We start from the raw sequence: 20087 nt of genomic DNA on the forward strand, positions 1-20087 counted from the left end.
GAAAGGGGGGGGGAGCGGAGATATGGGGGGGGAGAGGGAAGGGGGGAGCGGGGAGAGGCGGGGCGGGGGGGGACAGGGAGCAGGGAGACGGAGCAGGGAGAAGGGAGCAGGGAAGGGGAGAAGGGAGGAGAGGGAAGCGGCGAGGGCGGAAAGGGGAAGCCGGGGGGGGGGAGCTGGAGCTGCGCAAAGCAAAGTGCGCCCCGTGCCCCGTGGGGGGGCTGCGTGCGTGTCCGTGTCCCTGGGGCTGGGGGGCAGCACACTGTGCGCAGAGGGCCTGCAGGGCTGGCAGCAGCGGGTGGGGGCCCGGGAGCCCACCGGTGGGGTGCACGGTGCCACACCCCTAACGGAGCTGGATGGGGCCAGGTGCCCCCCCAGCGGCAAGGCCAGCACAGACCCCGGGGGGCTGCGGCATCCCCAAGGCCCCAGCCCCTTCCCCAGCCCCTCTCTGCTTGGGGTCCCCTCACCAGGGCAGCTCAGCGCCCTGCACAGGCACAAACTTTGCCCCTTGCCTTCGCTGCCAGCTCCTTGTGGCACAAGGGCAGAGGGCGGGCTGCAAGGTGCGGGGCGGCTGCCCAGGTTTTGCTCTGCTGCTGATCGGGGGAGCTGGGACCACTGCTGGCACCCCAGTGAGTGCTGGGGCTGCTTGGGGAGCCAGGGGGGCAGGAACCCCCAGACCCTGCCCCGCTGGAAGGGGCTGTGCTGCTGGGGAGGTCCTGCTCGTCCCCTCATCCCAGCCCTGCAATCTCGAGGGCTTCGGGGCCCTCAGGATATGCTCACCGCAGACTGGTGCTGGCGGTATGAGCATCTCCGTGATCTCATCAGGAACAGAGATGGGGAGCCCCCCTGCCCATTGCTTGCAGAGGGACCCCCATGTAAGTCTGGCCCGGCACAGCCCTGGGCTGGTGCTGCTCAAAGTGCTGAGAGTGAGGGAAGCAGGGCAAAACCCCATGAGGGGTCAGCAGGACGGGGGCCCGGGATGCCCACCCCAGGCAGGGCTAGTGCAGGTGGATTTTTGTGGGAGGAGGGCAATCACACCGACAGGGCGATGCGGACCGCAGGCTGGTGCTCAGCCGATGAGAGATGTCGTGGTGCCCATGCGGTGAGTCCTGCCCGCTCACCGACTGTGGGGTCTAGGGATGGCCGGGGGCGCTCACGGCTGCACGAGCTCGGTGCTGCCGTGACAACCCATACCGCACCGCAGGTGCCAGCAGAACGATGGCGCCCTACCGCATCCGGCAGTACCGGGACCAGGACTACGACGCCGTGCGGTCCCTCTTTGCCCGCGGCATCATTGAGCACGCGCCGGCCGTGTACCGGCATGTCCTGCGCTCGGCGCGGATGCAGCTGGCTCTGCTCGCCCTCTTCACCGTGGTGCGGGCGGCCGCCGGCTGCTGGCTGCTGGCACTGGGGGCCGCGGCGCTGGCACTGGCGGCCGCCTGGCCCCTGCTCCGCTCCTTCAGCACGTCCTACGTGCACCAGGCGCTGCACACCGACCTCCTCGACATCCGCGCCACCTACATGCGGGCGCCCGACTCCTGCTTCTGGGTGGCGGAGGCCGGGGGGGCCGTGGTGGGCATGGTGGCCGTGGCACCGCCGCAGGACCCGTCCCAGAGAGGGGTGGCCCTGGAGCTGAAGCGCATGTCGGTCAGCAAGGACTACCGGGGCCGGGGCATCTCCAAAGCGCTCTGCAGGGAGGTGCTGCGCTTCGCCCAGGCGCGGGGCTACGGGGCGGTCGTGCTCTACACCTCCGTGGTGCAGGTGGTGGCCCAGCGGCTCTACGAGGGCCAGGGCTTCAGGAAGGTGGGCACCTCCAGCCCCTCGCTGCTCGCCAGCCTCCTCTGCTTCCAGATCTTCCAGTACCGCTGCGACCTGCCCGGCCGCCCTCCGTCCCCGGCCCCGCCGCGCTAGGCACCGCCGTGGCACCGGCACCAGGAGGTCGCGGCAGGCCGAGCGCCCGGGGGCTTTTCTCACTCCTAGAGCACTGAGAAATAAACAGAGACCTGTGGGACGTGGTGCACGAGTGTACGGGGGTGTGTACAGGCGTGTGTACAGGGGTGTGTACAGGGGTGTGCCCGTGTGTGCAAGCCCCCGCAGCTCCTGCCCGTGCTGCGGGCTGGCGTTTCCCTGCCCCGTGCCGCAGCCCGTGGCCGGCCCCGGTGCTGCCCTGAGGCCCTACACGCACCGGGTGCCCCCCGGGGGCTTCCCCTGCCCGGCACCGGGCACAGCCTGGTGCGGGCCCGGTGGGCGGCGGGGATGTCGGGGGGGATGTCGGGGGGGATGTGGGCCGCGCACGGTGCTGCGGGACAGCGAGGGACGGGCGTCGCGGCCGGGGGCACCGCCTGCGCCCAGCACCGGGGGGCCGGGGCCGGGGCCCCGCGGGGACACCTTGGGATGGCGGCGCCCCGCCGCGCCCTCACTCAAGATGGCGGCGCTTCCCTCACCCCGCCGGTGCCCTCACTCGTGATGGCGGCGCCCCCCTTACCCCCCTCCGGTGCCCTCATTCAAGATGGCGGCAGCCGCGGCGTCGGTGGCGGCGGGGCGGGGCGGGGCGGGGCGGGGCGGGCGGAGCTGCGGACACCGGCACGGGCAGGGGCTGAGCGGAGCGGAGCGGCGGCGGCTCCGGGGGTCCCGGCGCGGCGCCATGGACTGCTACACGGCCAACTGGAACCCGCTGGGCGAGGAGGCCTTCTACCGGTGAGGGGCGGGCCGGCGGCGGGGGGGGGCGGCCGGTTGGGGCCTCAGCGCCTCACCGGTCGGTTTGTGTGTCTGTCCGCGTGTCCGGCCGGCCGGCAGCAAGTCGGAGCTGTACGCCATGGAGTGGGGCCTGAGGGAGGAGCTGCGGGACTGCCTGGTGGCGGCCGCCCCGTACGGGGGGCCCATAGGTACGGACGGGACCGGGACCGGGACCGGGACCGGGGGGGCGGCGAGCGCCGGGCCCCGGCCGGCCCCGGGGGGTGCCGCCGGCTGAGGGCCCGCCCGGCCGCCCGCAGCTCTGCTCCGGAACTCCGCCCGGAGGGAGAAGTCGCCCGGCGCCCGCCCGCTGCTGGACACGTTCTCGGCCTCGGGGCTGCTCCTCGCCAGCATCCCGGTGAGCGGGGGCACGGCCCGGCCCCGGGCAGGAGGTGGGGTACGGGGGCTCTGCCGCGCCCGGGGGGTGCTGCGGGACCGGCGGCCCTCTCTGCCCGGGGTGTGTGCCCGGGGGCAGCGCCTGCGGTCTGGCTGCAGGGAAGCACGGAGCTGCCGCAGCGCCTCTGTGCAGCTCCTGCAGCCCCCGGGAAGCTCGGAGAGGCTGCTCGGGAGTGATGGTGTGTGCGGGGGTACGGGGGGGCCTGGGCAAGGGGGCAGAGGAAGGATGAGGGCACCCAGCGTGGGAGAGGGGACAGGAGGAGCAGTGCTGGTGTCCTGGGAGCACCCTGCCCTCCCTTCCCCCTGTACAGAGCTGGGGCAGACACGGGGAAAGCTGCCCTAATCTCAGGGCGCTGCAGAGCTGGGGGCTCCAGAGCTGCGAGCACCAAACCACGGCCGTTGCATACGTCTCCTGGAGGGACAGCTCGGCGGGACGCGAGCAGCCCCGCAGCACGCTGACCGGTCTTGTGCCCGCAGTGGAAGAGCGGCCAGGTGGTGCAGCTGGGCTGGACGGCCAGCGAGGACCTGCTGTGCATCCAAGAGGACGGCACGGTGCTCATCTACAACCTCTTCTGCGAGTTCAAGCGCCACTTCAGCATGGGCAACGTGAGTGGGGTGGCGCAGAGCATAGGAAGGGCCGGGGAGCTCATCGCCCGCAGGTGGGCAGGGTTGGGTTTGTGTGGTGGAGAGGTGCTGTGAGGCCTTCCTCGGTGATCTCAGCCCCACAGGGCTCAGCTGAGAGCCTGAGGCTCCCAAAGCCTCCCTGCAGGGCTGCCTCCCTTCGGACATGAGCTGGGGGATGGAGCAAGCCCCCGCTTTGCTGCAGGAGCGAGAACTGTTGCAGCTGGGATGCTGCTGGCTGTGCAGCACGAGACTGGGCTCACTCCTCCCTGGGACGATTTCGCTCCCAGAGCCCCGGTGCCTCTCCTGGCAGCATGCTGCAGAGCCCGAGTGCCCCAGCCCAGGCCCACCTCCCTCCCTCTCTCTCCGTGGCACAGGAGGTGCTGCAGAACCACGTGCTGGAGGCGAAAGTCTTCCACACGGAGTACGGCACCGGCGTGGCCATCCTCACCGGGGCGCACCGCTTCTCGCTGGCCACCAACATCGACGACCTGAAGCTGCGCAGGATGCCCGAGGTCCCAGGTGCGTCTCCTCCCCGCCGCTCCCCGCTCCGGATGGCGCGGGGCCCTGACGCTGGTGCCCGGTGCAGGTCTGCAGAAGCCCCCCTCCTGCTGGGCCGTGCTGTCCCAGGACAGAGTGACCATCGTCTTGCTGGCGGTCGGCCAGGACCTGTACCTGCTGGACAACACCTCCTGCTCCGTGGTGGTGAGTGACCCACGGCGGCCCTCGGAGGGGAGCGGGGCGGTCTGCGGCCTTCAGCACCCGCTGGCAGGTTCTTCCCCTGTCCCCTGCTGTCCCACGGGCAGCAGGGACACCTGGCCAGGGCAAAGGGGTGAGGACAAGGCAGGCACAGCGTGGGAGGGGACAGCTTTGGCCAGCTCGCAGCCCCTTACACAGTCGGTACCGGCGTGTGGCACATTCTGTGTCCCTGAGTTGTGCCCCTCTCCTTTTGTAACCCTCTCCTTTTCCCCATCCCAGGCCCCCCCCGGCATGAGCCCCTCTGCCGGTGCCTACCTGCAGATGGCCGTGTCCTTCAACTACCGCTGCCTGGCGCTCTTCACCGACACCGGCTACATCTGGATGGGGCTGGCCTCGCTGAAGGTGAGGTCCCCTTCCCCCGGCTGGGTGCTGGGGGCAGCCTGCCCCTGCTCTGTGCTCCCTCGCTGCCTCTCGCAGCCAGACCTGAGGCGTCCTGGGCAGGCATCCCAGCAGCTTCCCTCTGGGCACCGATGGGCTCAGCTCTGCTGGCTGTCCTTGCTGCTGCTGATAGGCATCTGCACTGCTGCCATTGGAATATGCCCCCTCTTTCGTTTTTTCACCTGATTTTATACCTATTTCACCACTTTTTCCATTTCCAAATCCACGTTTGCATCTCCCTTTCTACATCTAAATTCCTATACCCAAACAGCCTGCCCCTAACTGCTTTTTCCACACCAGATTCTCTTAAGTCCGTACCCAAACTGGGTGGTTCTAATATCATTTCCTAGGTAGTCTCGCTCTCTTTGCCGTGAGTAGTGTGGTCACTCAGGTATAGGAGACCTTGCAGGACTTTGCCCCTGATTCCCATACTGGAGATGTCCCAGTTACCTTATGTGCTTCCCTGAAACAAATCAGTTTCCTTTAGCCTCTGTTCACTTGCTGGTTTCAGTTGAGCACAAGCAGTTTCTTGCTTTACATGTGGATGGGCTGCACGCCAGAACAGTGGATAAATGCTTCTTGCAGTCAAAGTTCACACAGCGTCCTCACCCTTTGGCTGTGTCAGCCGTGGCCCCGTCTCCTTCTGGGGCTGGAGATGCAGCCAGGTTCTTCAGCAGGACATGTGCTCTGTGCTGGTTTTCATCTCTTATCGCGCCCCTCGGTGCGTGGCTCCAGCAGCGCACACAATACCACCTTCCCTCACGTCTCCTCCCTGATTGATCTCTTTCCCAGGAGAAGCTCTGCGAGTTCAACAGCAGCATCCGATCGCCGCCCAAGCAGATGGTTTGGTGAGTGGCCCTCTGGCTGTCCCCCTGCGCTGCGTCCCCACCACGCGCCCCTGGATGCTCGACCCTTTGCTGGGGTCTGTCCAGCTCCACGGCCACCCTGGGACGAGTGGGACTGTCCCTCACGTCCCTACTCCAGGTGTGGGGGCTGCGGGGCTGGCCCGGTGCTGCAGCAGGGCTGGGGGCAGCACTCCCTGACCCCATGGGGTTCCCCCCGCAGGTGCATGCGTCCCCGCAGCCGGCAGCGCGCCGTGGTGATGGCATGGGACCGGCAGCTGATGGTGGTCGGGAACTCCACGGAGTGCATCCGGTATCCTTTGGGGAGGAGGACCGGGGTCGTTTCCGAAGGCCAGCACAAACTCCTCGGGCCGCTGCTGGCCCTGCCCCCAGCACTGCTGTTCGGGAGCTCCCCTCCGTGTCAGTGACCCCGAGGAGGCTCAGATGAGGCTGAACTCACCCCTGCCCTCCGCAGTCCTGCTGCGGTCTCCCCTGCCTGGCCCCAGTCCCGTACAGCAGTGAAAGCCCCTCCTCCGGCTGGGTTCCTCTGCTCCCCTCCTCCGAGTGTCCCAGCGGGGAGCACCCCGGCTCCCTCCCAACTCTGAGAGCGGAGCTGGTGCTGTGCGAGCCCCTGCAGCCGGGAGTGCTGTGCCCGGCCCGGCCCTCTCCGGATCCCCCAGGGGTGAGTGAGGGCTGCCTCGGTGGGACGATCCCTGTCCCCCCCCAGTCCCTGGAAAAGGGGGGTGACGAGGCCCAGCCCGGTGGGGTGGGTGACGGGGTTACGCTCCGTGGCACTGCTGGGCTGGCCTGGCCCCCGGCAGAGCTGGGCTGCAGCCCGCAGCGCTCCCTTCCCGCGAGCCCTTAGCGGGGAGCACAGATTTGTCCTGGATGAGGACTCCTACCTGGTGCCAGAACTGGATGGGGTCCGGATCTTGTCCCGCACCTCCCACGAGTTCCTGCATGAGATCCCAGGTGAGATGTCCTCCGGGTGAAGCCTTTCCAGCCCCGCAGAGAGCGGGCACTGGCGTGAGGTCTCCTGTAGGGCCCCAGAGCTGCAGGGGCGGGAGCAGCACTGGGACAGCCCCAGGTCACTCACCTGCTCTGGGGCAGCCTCTCATGCTGTATTTTTTTTTTTTCCCCCCCGCAGAGGCCAGCCAAGAGATCTTCAAAATCGCCTCCATGGCACCAGGGGCTCTCCTGTTAGAGGCGCAGAAGGAGTACGAGGTTCGGCACACTGCCCTGCTCCGTACCTGCCTCCTCCCCCAGCCTGTTGGGGTGGCTCCGATGCAAACCCAGCATCGCCTCCGCCGTGGTGGGACGGGGGAAGGCCTGGCAGTCACTGCCGGGGCGAGGGCAGCCCCTGTGGTCCTGTGGGCTCCAAGCACCCAGGGCTCACCCTGGCTGGCGGGCGTCCCCTGGCCCGCAGATCCCTCACGGGCTGCGCTTTCCTGCAGAAGGAGAGCCAGAAGGCAGACGAGTACCTGCGGGAGATCAAGGACCAGAAGCTGCTCCCGGAGGCGGTGAGCCAGTGCATCGAGGCGGCTGGCTACGAGCACGAGCCGGAGACTCAGAAGTCCCTTTTGCGGGTGAGTGAAGGAGGATCCTGCGAGGCCGAAGGCATTTCCCCACCTGCTCCAGGCCTCTCCCATGACCTGCGCTTCTCCTCCCGCAGGCAGCCTCCTTTGGGAAGTGCTTCATCGACAAGTTCCCTCCGGAGAGCTTTGTGCGCATGTGCCAGGACCTGCGGGTGCTCAACGCCATCCGGGACTACCAGATCGGCATCCCCCTCACCTTCACCCAGTATCCTCTGGGGATGGGGGTAGGGGATCTGGTGGCTGGTGCAGTTGCTGCTGGTCCGAGCTGGGGCTCTGGGATGGAGGAGGATGGGGAGGAGAAGGCTGCTGTGCCCGGCCTCATGCTGGTTGTCCCTCTGTGATGGGATCCCGTGCTGCTGGGCTGGCCCTGCTGGCCCTGGGGTGCTGTCAGGAGGGGAAAGGCACCCAGCAAGCATCGCCTGCGCGCTGGGGGTCTGAAATGCCCTTGACTGTCACCACAGATACAAGCGGCTCACCATCGAGGTCCTGCTGGACAGGTGAGGATCCCCTGCACGGGGCACGACGGCCCCATCCCCGAGCAGCCCAGGCTGAGTCTGTGCCCGGCCCTGCTGCAGTCCTGCACAGACCTGGGTGCTGAGCGGGCTCTGAGCACTCAGGACTCCTCGTGAGGCCTGCTGAGCCTCCACGTCCCCCCCCAGGCTGGTCCTGCGGCGCCTCTACCCCCTGGCCATCAGGATCTGCGAGTACCTGCGCCTCTCGGAGATCCAGGGCGTCAGCCGCATCCTGGCCCACTGGGCCTGCTACAAGGCAAGGGGGGCGGCTCGGGGGGCTCCACCACGCCAGGGCCGTGCTGACTGTGCTGCTCTGCTCTGCTCCCCTCCAGGTGCAGCAGAAGGACAAGTCCGACGAGGAGGTGGCCTACGCCATCAACCAGAAGCTGGGGGACACGCCGGGCATCTCCTACTCCGAGATCGCCGCCCGGGCTTACGACTGCGGCCGGACGGAGCTGGCCATCAAGGTCTCGGGGCTCGGGCTGCGGTGTGTCCGGGGGGTGGTGGCACCAAGGTCACGCACGGGGGCTGCACGCTGATGCCCTCTCTGCTGGCCACAGCTGCTGGAGTATGAGCCGCGCTCCGGGGAGCAGGTCCCGCTGCTGCTGAAGATGAAGCGGAGCAAGCTGGCCCTGAGCAAGGCCATCGAGAGTGGGGACACGGACCTGGGTAAGGGGCAGGGCTGGGGAGCCAGCGCACGTAAGGAAGGGTCCTGAGGCAGGAGAGGCTCTGCAGAACCCAGCACTGGGGGTCTGCCTGGCATCCATCATCTGGGCAGGAAACCTCTCTTGGGAAGGACTCAGGGTCTGGGGGAACGTGGTTATGGCTCTGTGCTGCGTGGGATGGGAGTGGCGGGAGCTGCTTGAGCCCTGCGGAGCAAGGGGGAAGCACAGGGATGTGCCCTGCACTTGGATGTGCCCCTGTTCCCCTCCTGGTGCTGAGGGCTGGCTCTCCCTATCCCAAAACGCTGGCCCTATCCCAAAACACTGTCCCTATCCCAGTCTACACGGTTGTGCTCCACCTGAAGAACGAGCTGAATCGCGGCACCTTCTTCATGACGCTGCAGAACCAGCCGGTGGCCCTGAGCCTCTACCGCCAGGTAGGGGCTGCCTGGTCGGACCTCTGCCTGCTCTGCCCTGCGTCCCCTGCCCCGCCACCTCGGCTGGGGACCTGGGAGCCACTGCGGTGTGGCAGAGGCAGCTCGCAGTCCCCGCGTGCCCTCACCTCTCCCTATCGCCCCCCCAGTTCTGCAAGCACCAGGAGCGGGAGACGCTGAAGGACCTGTACAACCAGGACGACAATCACCAGGAGCTCGGCAACTTCCACGTCCACTCCAGCTACTCGGAGAAGGTCTGTGCCCGGCGGGGGCAGGAGGAGTGTGGCAGAAGGGCTGGGGGCTCCAGCCTGGCTCCTCCTGGTCCGTGGCAGCGTGCTGGGCACCCTCCCTGGGGAAGGGGCTGGGGGGGGCCACATCCTGCCTGGTGGCTGTGCCTGTCCCGTGGGGCTCAGCAGTGTGTCAGGTGTTTGCAGCTGTGGAGCTTGCACCCTCAGGTTAGTCTCCAGGTGTGGGAAGGAACCCCCCTGGCTCATATCCCAGGGCCATCACCTCCCTGGGGCTTTGCGCTGGAAGTCACCGGCCCCTCCTGCGTGTGACGGGGAGCTCTAGATCCCCCCAGGGCAGGGAGGGGTCCGTCCTGCTGCCCATCTTGGGTGATCGAAGTAGAGTGTCGCCACGCTGGAGCTTGGCCTTGGCCGTGTCCATGTTGGCCAGCCCTCCTGCTGGGCTTCGAGGGTGCTGCCCTGTCCCCTGCAGCATGCCCTCCCTGCTGGCACGGGGTGACGTGGCTGTGGTTTCTGTCCCCAGCGCATCGAAGGGCGAGTAGGAGCCCTGCAGAACGCTGTGGACGAGTACTACAAGGCCAAGAACGAGTTTGCTGCCAAGGTGAGTGTGGCCAGGGCCAGGGAGGTGCCGCGGCCCCCCCGCTGTGGCTGGCGCTGGGCCCCTGGCACGGGGCTCAGCTGGCCCACGGCCACGGCACGGGAGCCACAGGGCCCCCATCTTGCCAGGGGGGTGCTGCTGTCAGTCGGACAGGGACCCTTTTTAGCCAGGACTCCCTTCCCCAGGCCACAGAGGATCAGATCAAGCTCCTGCGGCTCCAGCGGCACCTCCAGGAGGACTTCGACAAGCCCTACCTCGACCTCTCGCTGCATGACACCGTCTCCACCCTGATCCTGGACGGCCACCACAAGAAGGCCGAGCAGCTCTACCGGGACTTCAAGATCCCCGACAAGCGGTGGGTCTGGGAGGGCAGCTCGGGGTGCAGGGGGTCCTGGCTTTTCGGGGAGCCCAGCAGGGTTTGGGGGATCCCTGCGCCGTGGGGTGGGATGGGGGCTGCAGCACGCTGGCAGCTGGAGGAGCAGCCTCCCTCTGCCCCCCCAGCTACTGGTGGCTGAAGATCAACGCCCTGGCCACGCGCGGAGACTGGGAGGAGATGGAGAAGTTCTCCAAGAGCAAGAAGTCGCCCATCGGCTACCTGGTAAGAGCTTTCCTTGTTCAAGGAGGACCTGGCCCTGCTCCCTGCCAGCCCTTCACCCTGTTCCTGTGCCCACAGCAGGGCCCCACTCGTGTCCTGGAGGAAGGTGGCTGTGGGGCTGGATGGGGCTGTGGGGCACAGTGGGAGCAACCGGAGGAGGCGGGTGGGGGGCAGCTGCCTCCCCTCTCACCCGGTGCCTCCCCTCTCAGCCCTTCGTGGAGATCGCTGTGAAGCACCACAACCGCTACGAGGCCAAGAAGTACGCGCCCCGCGTGACGCCCGAGCAGCGGGTCAAGGCCTTCATCCTCGTGGGGTGCGTTGGAGCTGGGGGGACCCCTGGGGGACCCGGCTGGGGCTGCTGGGAGCAGCTGCTTCCTCGTGCAGTGGCACTCCTGGGGCTTTGGGGGACTCTGGGGGAACACTATGAGCCTCATCCTTCTGCAGCTGGCGGGGGCTGTAGGGGCTTCCCTCTTTCATTCCCCCCCCTTCCTTCTGGGGTGGGGGAGTGGTGCTGCAGTCCTCAGCCCCCGCTCTGCCCCCAGGGACCTGGACCAGGCGGCCGACGCTGCCATCGAGCACAAGAGCGAGGTGGAGATGAACTTCGTCCTGTCCAAGTGCACCCCCAGCACGGACGCCAGCGTGGTGGAGAAGCTGAACCGGGCCCGGGCCCAGCTCCTGAAGAAGTGAGCCCCGGGGGGGCCCTGTGCTCCCCGGGGGGCTGCTGGGGCCGGGGGGCAGGAGCCGGCCCCGCATCCCTCTGGGCCCCCCCGGGCCTCTCAGCCCCGTGCCTCCTCTCGCTGCTCCCCCTGCCCCCTGCCTGCCCCTGGCTGTAGGGGTGGGGGGCGAGCTGAGGGGGCCCTGTCCCTGTCCTTGTCCCTGTGCTGGGGGGGAGGCCGGGGGCTGCCTGCTGCGGGCAGGGCTGGCACCCCCCGGCCACCCCCCCCCCTTCTGGTCAATAAAGAGCAAGAGCGCCTGGGGGGCTGCTGCCTGGGGGCGTCTCGGGGGCCTGGGGGTGCTGGGGAGGGGCTGGGGGGGGGCTGGGGGGGGGGCTGGGGGGGGGGCTGGGGGGGGGGCTGGGGCCCTAAGGGGGGGGGGGGCTGGGGCCCTAAGGGGGGGGGGGGGCTGGGGCCCTAAGGGGGGGGGGGGGGAGTTTTGCGGGGGGAGGGGGGCAGCTCCTGGGGGCGGGGCTTTGCGAAGCCACGCCCATGTCGCAGACCACGCCCACCTTTCAAGCCCCGCTCCTCTCCCCCAGCCGTGCTGCATTGTGGGGCGGCAACATGGCGGCGCTCAGCGCGGGGCGGGCGGCGGCCGGGGTGAGGGGGGGCTGCGGTTGGGGTTGGGGGGGGCTGGGGCTGGGGTTGGGGTTGGGGTTGCTTGGGGGAGTTGGGGTTGGCTGGGGGGGATCGGGGCTGGGGCTGGGGTCAGTGGGGTTGGGGCCGGGGGGGGCTGGGGGCGGTGTGGGCTGGGGGGGCCGGGGTCGGGGCCGGGAGGAGCAGGGGGGGGTCGGGGTCTCCAGCCGGGGCTGGGGGCGCGGGGGGGCCCCACCGGCCGCCTCTCACCGCCTGCCTCCCCCCCCCCAGGGCCTCCTGCGCGTCCCCCAGGGCTTCCTGCGTGCCCGCAGCCTCGGCGCCTGGCGGGCCCTGAGCACCCCCGCCGCCCTCCGGGACACCCCGCGGGGCAAGGTGAGGGCCGGGGGGTGCTCCCCGAGCCGCGGGTGGGGTCTGGGGTGCGGGGGGCTCAGCCCGGCGCGGCTCCTCGGGTTGGGGCTGCACGGGGCAGGGCTGCGAGAAGCTGCCGGAGGAGGACGCGTGCAGGCAGAGGGCACGGAGCCGCAGCAGGAGCAGGAGCAGGGTGACGGCCCAGAAGGCGTGGGACGGGGCGTGGAGAGCGCCTGCAGCCTGCCGTGCCTGCATCCTGCCGTCCCTGCATCCGTCGTCCCTGCACCCCCCCGTCCCTGCGTCCCCCCGTCCCTGCGTCCCACCACAGTGCCTGCATGGTGCCAGGCCCTGTCCCTGTCCCCGCAGGCTGCCGCTGCGCTCAGCCTGCCCGCCTGCAGCTGGCTGCTGCAGGGTTGGTGCAGCCAGAGCACGGGGCTGCGGTACTGACAGGCGTCTTGGTCTGCTTCGTGTTGCTTAATCCTAATTTTGGTGTGCGTAATTATGGTAACTACCGTGCAGCGTTCTGTGCAGTAGCGTGCGGTCACTAGTAGAGGTCAGATAAGGTAAGAGTGAGCGGTAGCTTAGCGCGTAGGAACGTGGTTTACCCCTTGTGGTCTGAAAAGGAGAGCTGTGATGGAGCAGCGGGCTGTTTTCTGCAGGAGTGAGGACAGAGCAAACAACAGGAGCACCAGGCAGTGAGATAACATCGTGTTTGTCACATCGTGGCTGACAGGACGGCTGCTGTCCGGTCCCGTCTGTAGGCAGAGGTGTCCTGTGTTAGTATTGAAGACACTGAAAGGAAGGGTTCAGCACTGGGGCTGCATCTGCACGTGCTCTGCCCCTTCTCGACACTGTCTTGGCGAGGTTTTCTGCCCTGCAGCTTGATTCCGTGGCTGTGCTCTACGAAACAGACAAAAGTAGAGACCCTCGTCTTTCGTTTCGCCCTTGCTGTTCCATTTTGCCTCTCCTCGGTCACCGCTTGCCCGCACTTTGTATCACTGACATGTGCACTTCCCATGCCGCACGGCATTACCTTTTCTTACGTGCTTTGTTGCCCAGTTGAGTTGCCAGGTGCAGTTCTTGTCTCCTCCTGAGACCGCCCCGTCTGCGGCTGGTTCTGTGAAATCTGCCATCAGCTCCGTGCAGGGAATTACTGCCTGAAGAGGCGGGATCAGTAAAAGGAGGGTGTAAAAATAGGATCCAGCGAAGGGGGGGCAGCAGCGCTGATGCGGAGGTGCTTGGGGGGTGGCTCGAGGATTACCTTGGGGCTGATTCTGCTCGATGCTTTCAGACTTTGTGCTCGGCACGAAAGCCCAGGGATGTTCCAGCACCGCTTCGGTGGGTGCCCGGGGAGGGGCAGGAGGGGCTCTAGGGGCAGCTCGGGGCTAGCACCGCAGGCAGGTTTTGTTGCTGAGAACTCTGCAGCCAGTGTGGATGTTTTCTAGGCTGGAAGTCCTCCTCCGTCCTGCGGTCAGCAGGTCAGGGCTCGCACGTGGATCGCGGCCCCGGGGGGCGGCAGGAGCTCTAACTGTCCTCTGCTCTCCCTGCAGTCAGAAAACGCCAAGCCGGAGGGCACCTTCCAGGTCACCATGCTGCCCGGGGACGGCGTGGGCCCGGAGCTCATGCACGCCGTCAAGGAGGTGTTCAAGGTAACGGCTGCTGCCCCCGGTGGGCCGGGGCCGGGGGGGGGCAGCGGCTGTGGAACCGCTGAGACAGCGCCCTGCCCGTGGGCTGCAGCGCAGGAGCTGCAGGGGTGTGAGGACCCCGGGGCTTTGCCCTTCCCGTGAATAGATTCAGCTCTTGCAAAGAGTTTCACTCTTCAGCGTGAAGGCGTTCCCAGCCCGGAGCTGTGCCGTGGAGCGAGCAGTGCTGCCCCCATGGCCCGCTTGGTCCTCTCCCCTCTGCTGAGGCAGTGGCGGGCACCGGGACGATCCGGGCTGGTCCTGGGCAGGACGCAGGTCCTCACCGCTCCTGCTGGGAACGTGGCCACGGCGCTGCCACTGCCCGGCTGTCCGGGACCCGTTACGGGCTTCTGGCCACGATCCTCATCGTTGAGGAGCTCTGCTTTCACGCAGCCGTGTCAGAACTCGGGGCGGGAGTTGGCAGTGAACGGTTCTGGCCCCTGGCACGTGACGAGCTGTGTCGCGTCACAGGAAAAAAGCACGGCGTTGCCTGCCCTGCTGTCAGTTGTGCGGCTGGAACTGTGGTTACCCTCCGGGAGTTCTGGCGCTAACGGTGACAGCAAACACCGCTGTTGTTCAGCTGGGGCTGAAATGGAGGACGTGGCCCCGAGCGCCAGGCCCAGCACACCCCGCGGTCGCTTCCCTCCTCTCCCCGAGGCTGGTTTAAGGCTTCACGCCCCAGCGCTCTGGGCCGTGCAGTCAGTGCCCCTCTGCAGTGTGTTTAAAACATCCCCGCCCAGTCTCCGGTGCTGCGGGCCGTGGCTCCCGCGCTGCCTCTCTGCTGCAGGCTGCCAGCGTGCCGGTGGTCTTCGACGAGCACCACCTGAGCGAGGTGCAGAACATGGCGTCGGAGGAGAAGCTGGATCAGGTGGTGGACTCCATGAAGGAAAGCAAAGTGGCCCTCATAGGTAAGGACAGCGCGGCCTGCCCGCCACGGAGGGGCTCCGGCTTTGCCTGAGGAAGACGCTGCCTTAACTCAAGCGCCGTTAGATGCTTTCAGAGGGCAGGATTAGCCCTGGAGAAGGAAGCGTGGTGTCTGTAAGCAGAGGCAGACTACCCGTACTTGGTTTCCGTAGCTTATGAATGGGGAGGTTGTATCCAGCTTCTGCTTCTGAAGGGAGATCTCCTGGCATGGGCTAGAGGAACAAAGGGTCTCGCCCGGCTCCCGTAGCGCGAGGCCCGTCTCCACGCTTGGCCAAGGCTCTGCTGAAAGCCCCCCAGTCCCTGCTGCTGTCGTGCCTGGGTTCACGCCACGTCCTTAGCGGCTGTCAGCGCGCTCCCTGTTCTTACTCCTGCTCAATGTCCCCGCAGGCAAGATCCACACCCCCATGGAGTACAAGGGCGAGCTGGCTTCCTACGACATGAGACTCAGGTGAGCTCAGCGCCCTGCTCGGCTGCCGGGGCTGGGCACAGAGCCCGCGCTCGTGGGACAGCCACAGTGCGATCGGTTGTGTCCTGGCACCGAGCTGGGGCCGAAGGACAGGCGGGCAGTTAGTGTGCTGCCGGGGAGGGAAGGATCTGAGGATCTGGCCAGGAGCTGCCTCTGCTGAGTGTCACCCCCTCCTGCTTTTCTTGGGGGTCCTGGAGAGGAGAGGGAGGGTGGCTGGAAAATGGGCAGCGGCGGCCTGCCTCGACGCAGGGTTGTCAGAGCACTGCTGGGACGAGGTGGGGCCAGCTCTCGATCCATGAAGGCAGGGGTGGATGGATCCATAGCTGTGGGAAGCCGAGACGGAGACGTGGTGGCGCCGTCACCAGCTGTCACCCCAGCGCCTGCAGGGCGCCCCCACTGCCCCAGGCATAGCTCGCGGTGAGATGCTGACCCTGCTGCTGCTGCTGCTTCTCTTGCAGGCGCAAATTAGACTTGTTTGCAAATGTCGTCCACGTGAAGAGCTTGCCAGGCTATAAAACACGCCACAACAACCTGGACCTCGTGATCATTCGTGAGCAGACGGAGGGGGAGTACAGCTCGCTGGAGCACGAGGTACCGGAGCCGCCCTCCAGCACGCGGCTGCTCTGCTTTGGGGCCATCGCTGGCCTCGCTGAGGGACGGGGACACCTGCCCCACGTTGGGTGGCTTTCCTTGCTGCTGGGCCACAGTCCTGCTTTCCATACCGGTTCAGCACGACCGAGGAACTGGCTGAAGCTGCAGCGATGTGCCAAGGGGCAGTGATGGGCGTAGGAGATGGGCTGGAGAGCGCTTGGTGATCTCGATATGCGCAGACCCCAGCAGGGACGTTGATGGGCTGCAGGAGGGATAGGGCCCAGGAAAGGCACCACGGATTTGAGGAACCTCCTGGTGAGAGGAGACCCAGCGTTAGGCAGAGGCTCCTCGTCTGTGTCTCAGCGCACGGGGGCTCAGTGGTGCGGGGTGGTGACCTAGAGAAGCGTTGAGGCAGGGCTGCACGGTGCACGCCACGGCTGCTCACACCCCTCCTGTGTCCAGAGCGCAAAGGGGGTCATCGAGTGCCTGAAGATCATCACCCGGGCCAAGTCGCAGCGCATTGCCAAGTTCGCCTTTGACTTCGCCACCAAAAAAGGGCGCTCTAAGGTCACGGCCGTGCACAAAGCCAACATCATGTGAGTGCTGCGGGAGCGGGTTTGGGGGGCGCTTGTCACTGGTTGTCGGACACGCGACTGCCGCCACATCTCAGGCCTTGCTGCTCCCGGCTCTTCATCCCGATCGGAGCAGCGCCAGGTGCCAGCCTGGCTGCAGAGGGGTTGGGCTTTTCCTGGCAGCAGCGTTCGTCCCCGGCCCCCTCTCTGTATGGGCTCGGCTCTAGCACGAGCCTCGCTGAGCCGTGACAGCTGCATCCTGCGGGCTGTCAGCTGAGAAGGGGAAAAGCTCTGACGCTGCAAGCCGGTCTCTGCTCCCCTGGGCCCCGACTTCACCACCGCTTTGGCTTTGGGTGGGGGGTGCTCTAGGGCTGCCGGCCCTCCTGTGCTCTGCTGTGGTGGGACACCACTTTACCTGCTTCTGCAATGATTTTACTGCGGTCCTGCAGGACCTTTGCTGTGTTTGCTGTGTCTCAGGAAATTAGGCGACGGGCTGTTCCTGCAGTGCTGTGAGGAAGTGGCAGAACTGTACCCCAAGATCAAGTTTGACACCATGATAATTGACAACTGCTGCATGCAGGTGAGGATCCTGATTCCCTGCCCTACCCCATCCCAGGGCCATTCTGCACCTCCTGCTGCTTCGCCTGCTGAGCGAGGGGATTAAAAACACCTGTGTGAAACCTGAAAAGCTGCTGCTGCTGACGGCTTGGTAGGTCCAGGTGGTCACCGTGCCCTGGCCTGAGGTTTGCTGTCTGCACGAGGGAGCACGGACTGGGTGCTGCTGGTCCTCTCCCTGCTCTGCGCCAGCTGAGGGCAGGAGCTGCAGGGACTGAAGCTGGCAGGGCCACGTGCAGCTCACGTCTGGTAGAGGCTTGCAAAACTGCCTGGATGCCAGGGCGCCCAGCCCTTCTCAGCAGGGCTCTGCCAGCTGCCACTTGACCACAACTGGGGATGTTTTTGGATACAGAGTCACGAACCCTCCCCTCTCCTGAGGGCTGCCTGCTGCCTGTGTTGGGTAGGACTGCTGTGCAGGGCTCACACCCTCCTCTTCCCTCCGTGCAGCTGGTGCAGAACCCTTACCAGTTCGATGTCCTGGTCATGCCAAACCTCTACGGGAACATCATCGACAATCTGGCGGCTGGCTTGGTGGGCGGTGCCGGCGTGGTGCCCGGGGAGAGCTACAGCGCCGAGTACGCCGTCTTCGAGATGGTGAGGGAGGGCTCTGCCGGGCTGCCTGCAGGCTGCCGTCCCTCCCCCGCACCCCGGGCTGCCGGGGCTGCTCCCTCACCGGGCCTCTCCTCCTGCAGGGCGCCCGGCACCCCTTTGCCCAGGCCGTGGGCAGGAACATCGCCAATCCCACTGCCATGCTGCTCTCGGCCGCCAACATGCTGCGGCACCTCAAGTAAGGGCCCGCCGGGGGGGCGGGGGACGGGGGGACGGGGAGGGCAGCCGGGGGGGGCGCAGACTGGCAGCGGGGGGCTGACCTGCGGCCGCTTTCACTCCCTAGCTTGGAATTTCACTCCAACTTGATTGCGGACGCGGTGAAGAAGGTGATCAAAGTCGGAAAAGTGAGTGTTGGGCAGCCGGTCCTGGCGTGTGTCTGTAGCTTCCGTGTGAGCGGCGGTGGCGGAGCGCGGCGCTGCGTCGTCCCGTACGGACAGCGCCAGCCCCCGACCTCCGCACCCAGCTCCCTCCCCGGCCGTCAGCTCAGAAACCTGTGTGCGTGCAGCCGTGCTGTAGTCGGCCCCTCTGTGCTTGTCTCGTGCTGTCCTTAGCGTTCGCTGCCTCGGGGAGCTCTGGGGGACGCCAGGCGGCCTCGTCCCAGCTTGCTGCCCCGCTGGGGTCTCGGCCGGGTGCGCAGAGGGGAGCTGCTCTCCTCTCCCTGCTCACGGTCATTGCGCTCAGTTCACGATCACGTTTCTCCCTTGTTTCTCCCCTTCCCTGTGTTGGATTTTTAGGTTCGGACACGGGACTTGGGCGGTTACTGCACCACTTCTGACTTCGTCAAGTCTGTGATTGACAACCTGCACCCCCACTATGGGGCCTAGGAGCCCCGCTCGCCCGCGGGCAGCCCTGGGACTTCTCCGCGCCCTCCACCAGCTTTCCCCAGCTTAAGGCCTAGCAGCGCCGCCCTCCCCCGCCCACCCCCCGGCTGCCGGGTCCCCGGGGAGGAGGGGGCTCGCCTCCTCCCCAGCCCAGCACCCACCCGTGGCTGGCACTGGGGGGGCTCCCGGCCCCCCGGCTTCGCGTCGGCTCCATCTCCCCTTCTCCCCATAGCCGGGGTGGTGCCAGGTGACGGGCAGCGCCCAGCACGGCCCCTGGCAGGCAGCTCAGCGGGGCCGGGGTCCTGGGGGGGGCCTTCCCCCGCCCGCAGAGGCTTTAGCGATAAACAGGACCGCAGGGCTGAGGCCCCGCGCCCGGGGCTGCAGAAGGGAGAGGGGCGCGCTCAGCCCGGGCAGCCCGCGTCCAGCGACAGGCGGCTGAGAGGGGTGGGCGCTGCCGGCCCCCAGCACCCGCCGCGGGCCAGGGGCTGCTGCTCTGCCCCGGCTTTGCGAGGGGCCGGAGCCTGGAGGCCGTGGGGGCCTGGGGCTGTGGGCTGAGCCCCCCCAGCCCGGACAGGGCAGTGCGGGAGGAGGCCCGGGCATTGCAGGCTGCTCGCAGTGCCCGGGGGGGGGGGGGCTGCAGCCCCTGGGGCCGGGCCCCGCGGTGCTGTGGGGCCGGGCTGCCCGCGCTTGGCAGGCCCGTGGGCCAGCCGCTGCCCCGCGTGTGGGTGAGCGAGCGGGGCCCGCGTGGGGGCCGTGCTTTGTGTCCGCGTTTGCAAATAAAGGGCCCGGCGCTGCCCGTCAGCCCTGCCCGCCCGGCTGCCGTTTCCCGCAGGGCCCCAGCCCTGGCAGGGACCCGAGGCAGTGCTCCGGGGGCCGGACGCCGGTTGTTGGAGCCGGGGGCCCGGTCCCTCACCCTCCCTCCGGCCTGCGGGGGGGGGGGGTAGCTCTGCCCCTGGCGCAGAGGCAGGCGCCACCCTTCCTTTGCAGCCACCAGCAGCCCCTGTGGGGGCTTCTCGGAGCAGCGGGGGCGGCGCTGGCCTCCGCTGAAGCCGGCGGCCGGACACCCGGCCCTGCACACACCCCCCGACCCCTGCGGGGGCAGACACAGCGGCAAAGCCCGGGGGGGCTGATGCTGCACGATCCAGGCTTGAGAAGCCTCCCGCACCCTGCTCCCACAGGTGTCCCCATGGCTCCAAGGTGCAGGGACACCAGCGCTGGGGACACCAACGGGGACTTCAGAGGGCCTGGGGGGGGCCCAGCCCAGCGGTGCTGACGCTCCCCTCTCGTTGCAGGTGCGCACAGCGGACATGGGTGGATACGCCACGTCCCTGGACTTCACCCAAGCGGTGATAGCAGCCCTGGATGTCTAGGGCTGCTGCTCGGCCTTGGGCAGCCCAGGGGCGCCCGCTCTGCCTGCCTGGTAATTTATTGTTTCCCTGTAATAAACCGGCCTCTGCAGCACGATGGGGGTCTCTGGGTGTGCACTGACCCAAGGGACGCAGCAGTGGGGGGGGGCACAGCACCATGCAAGCTGCAGCGTCTGCTCCAGCGGGACCACGCCTCATGGTGGTCACTGTGCTGGTGGTCACTGTGCTGCTGCTGCTGCTGGCAGGGACCAGGCCCCTCCTGGAGGTGAGCTGGGGCAGGAGGGGCACGGCTGCAGGGTGCTGCTGGGCGCAGGGGCCAGCCCGGCTGCCCTGCCTGGGCAAGAGGGAGCAAAGCAAAGCTGGGGCCTCCCCCTGCCGCTCCCAGGCTTTCAGCCACTTCAGCTGCAGCAGAACA

General features: G+C 67.5%; 3 protein-coding genes across 6 annotated transcripts; all 3 read left to right on the plus strand.

Annotated features, from left to right (window-relative positions):
• The first annotated feature begins 186 nt into the window (after positions 1-186).
• Positions 187-2013, plus strand: NAT8 (N-acetyltransferase 8 (putative)). Its single transcript, XM_040556367.1, has one exon. It carries the CDS (start codon positions 1216-1218, stop codon positions 1906-1908), a length of 693 nt encoding a protein of 230 aa, XP_040412301.1. The 5' UTR covers positions 187-1215; the 3' UTR covers positions 1909-2013.
• A 524-nt stretch (positions 2014-2537) lies between these two features.
• On the plus strand, positions 2538-11340 carry VPS16 (VPS16 core subunit of CORVET and HOPS complexes). Its single transcript, XM_040556135.1, has 24 exons — positions 2538-2694; positions 2794-2882; positions 2991-3088; positions 3604-3732; positions 4125-4269; positions 4337-4452; positions 4726-4848; positions 5677-5732; positions 5950-6039; positions 6604-6698; positions 6874-6950; positions 7181-7312; positions 7399-7526; positions 7783-7818; positions 7981-8089; positions 8166-8300; positions 8394-8502; positions 8835-8932; positions 9079-9183; positions 9698-9775; positions 9958-10127; positions 10274-10370; positions 10577-10680; positions 10910-11340. Exons 1-24 carry the CDS (start codon positions 2642-2644, stop codon positions 11052-11054), a joined length of 2517 nt encoding a protein of 838 aa, XP_040412069.1. The 5' UTR covers positions 2538-2641; the 3' UTR covers positions 11055-11340.
• A 247-nt stretch (positions 11341-11587) lies between these two features.
• On the plus strand, positions 11588-19769 carry IDH3B (isocitrate dehydrogenase (NAD(+)) 3 non-catalytic subunit beta). 4 transcript variants are annotated; one of them, XM_040556700.1, is made up of 12 exons: positions 11588-11680; positions 11948-12049; positions 13576-13674; positions 14495-14615; positions 15019-15079; positions 15556-15688; positions 16151-16284; positions 16738-16840; positions 17323-17469; positions 17568-17662; positions 17768-17828; positions 19598-19769. In XM_040556700.1, exons 1-12 carry the CDS (start codon positions 11645-11647, stop codon positions 19673-19675), a joined length of 1170 nt encoding a protein of 389 aa, XP_040412634.1. In that variant the 5' UTR covers positions 11588-11644; the 3' UTR covers positions 19676-19769. The 4 variants fall into 4 exon arrangements, with proteins under 4 accessions (XP_040412634.1, XP_040412633.1, XP_040412636.1 ...); XM_040556699.1 differs by lacking the exon at positions 19598-19769 and adding an exon at positions 18219-19102; XM_040556701.1 differs by lacking the exon at positions 19598-19769 and adding an exon at positions 18219-19102 and having other exon boundaries at positions 11637-11680; positions 11969-12049.
• Positions 19770-20087: the final 318 nt, after the last annotated feature.

The sequence above is a fragment of the Cygnus olor genome, chromosome 4, assembly GCF_009769625.2.
Source record: "Cygnus olor isolate bCygOlo1 chromosome 4, bCygOlo1.pri.v2, whole genome shotgun sequence".
NCBI classification, from domain to species: Eukaryota; Metazoa; Chordata; class Aves; order Anseriformes; family Anatidae; genus Cygnus; species Cygnus olor.

Excerpts from the sequence above, each read along its gene's own strand:
- NAT8 (XM_040556367.1), top strand. The coding sequence starts at position 1,216 with ATGGCGCCCTACCGCATCCGGCAGTACCGGGACCAGGACTACGACGCC.
- VPS16 (XM_040556135.1), top strand. The coding sequence starts at position 2,642 with ATGGACTGCTACACGGCCAACTGGAACCCGCTGGGCGAGGAGGCCTTC. Across the intron at positions 4,453-4,725 it reads ACACCTCCTGCTCCGTGGTG|GCCCCCCCCGGCATGAGCCC; the intron begins GTGAGTGACCCA and ends TCCCCATCCCAG. Across the intron at positions 7,313-7,398 it reads CTCAGAAGTCCCTTTTGCGG|GCAGCCTCCTTTGGGAAGTG; the intron begins GTGAGTGAAGGA and ends CTCCTCCCGCAG.
- IDH3B (XM_040556699.1), top strand. The coding sequence starts at position 11,645 with ATGGCGGCGCTCAGCGCGGGGCGGGCGGCGGCCGGG. Across the intron at positions 15,689-16,150 it reads ACAGCTCGCTGGAGCACGAG|AGCGCAAAGGGGGTCATCGA; the intron begins GTACCGGAGCCG and ends TCCTGTGTCCAG. Across the intron at positions 16,841-17,322 it reads TTGACAACTGCTGCATGCAG|CTGGTGCAGAACCCTTACCA; the intron begins GTGAGGATCCTG and ends CCCTCCGTGCAG.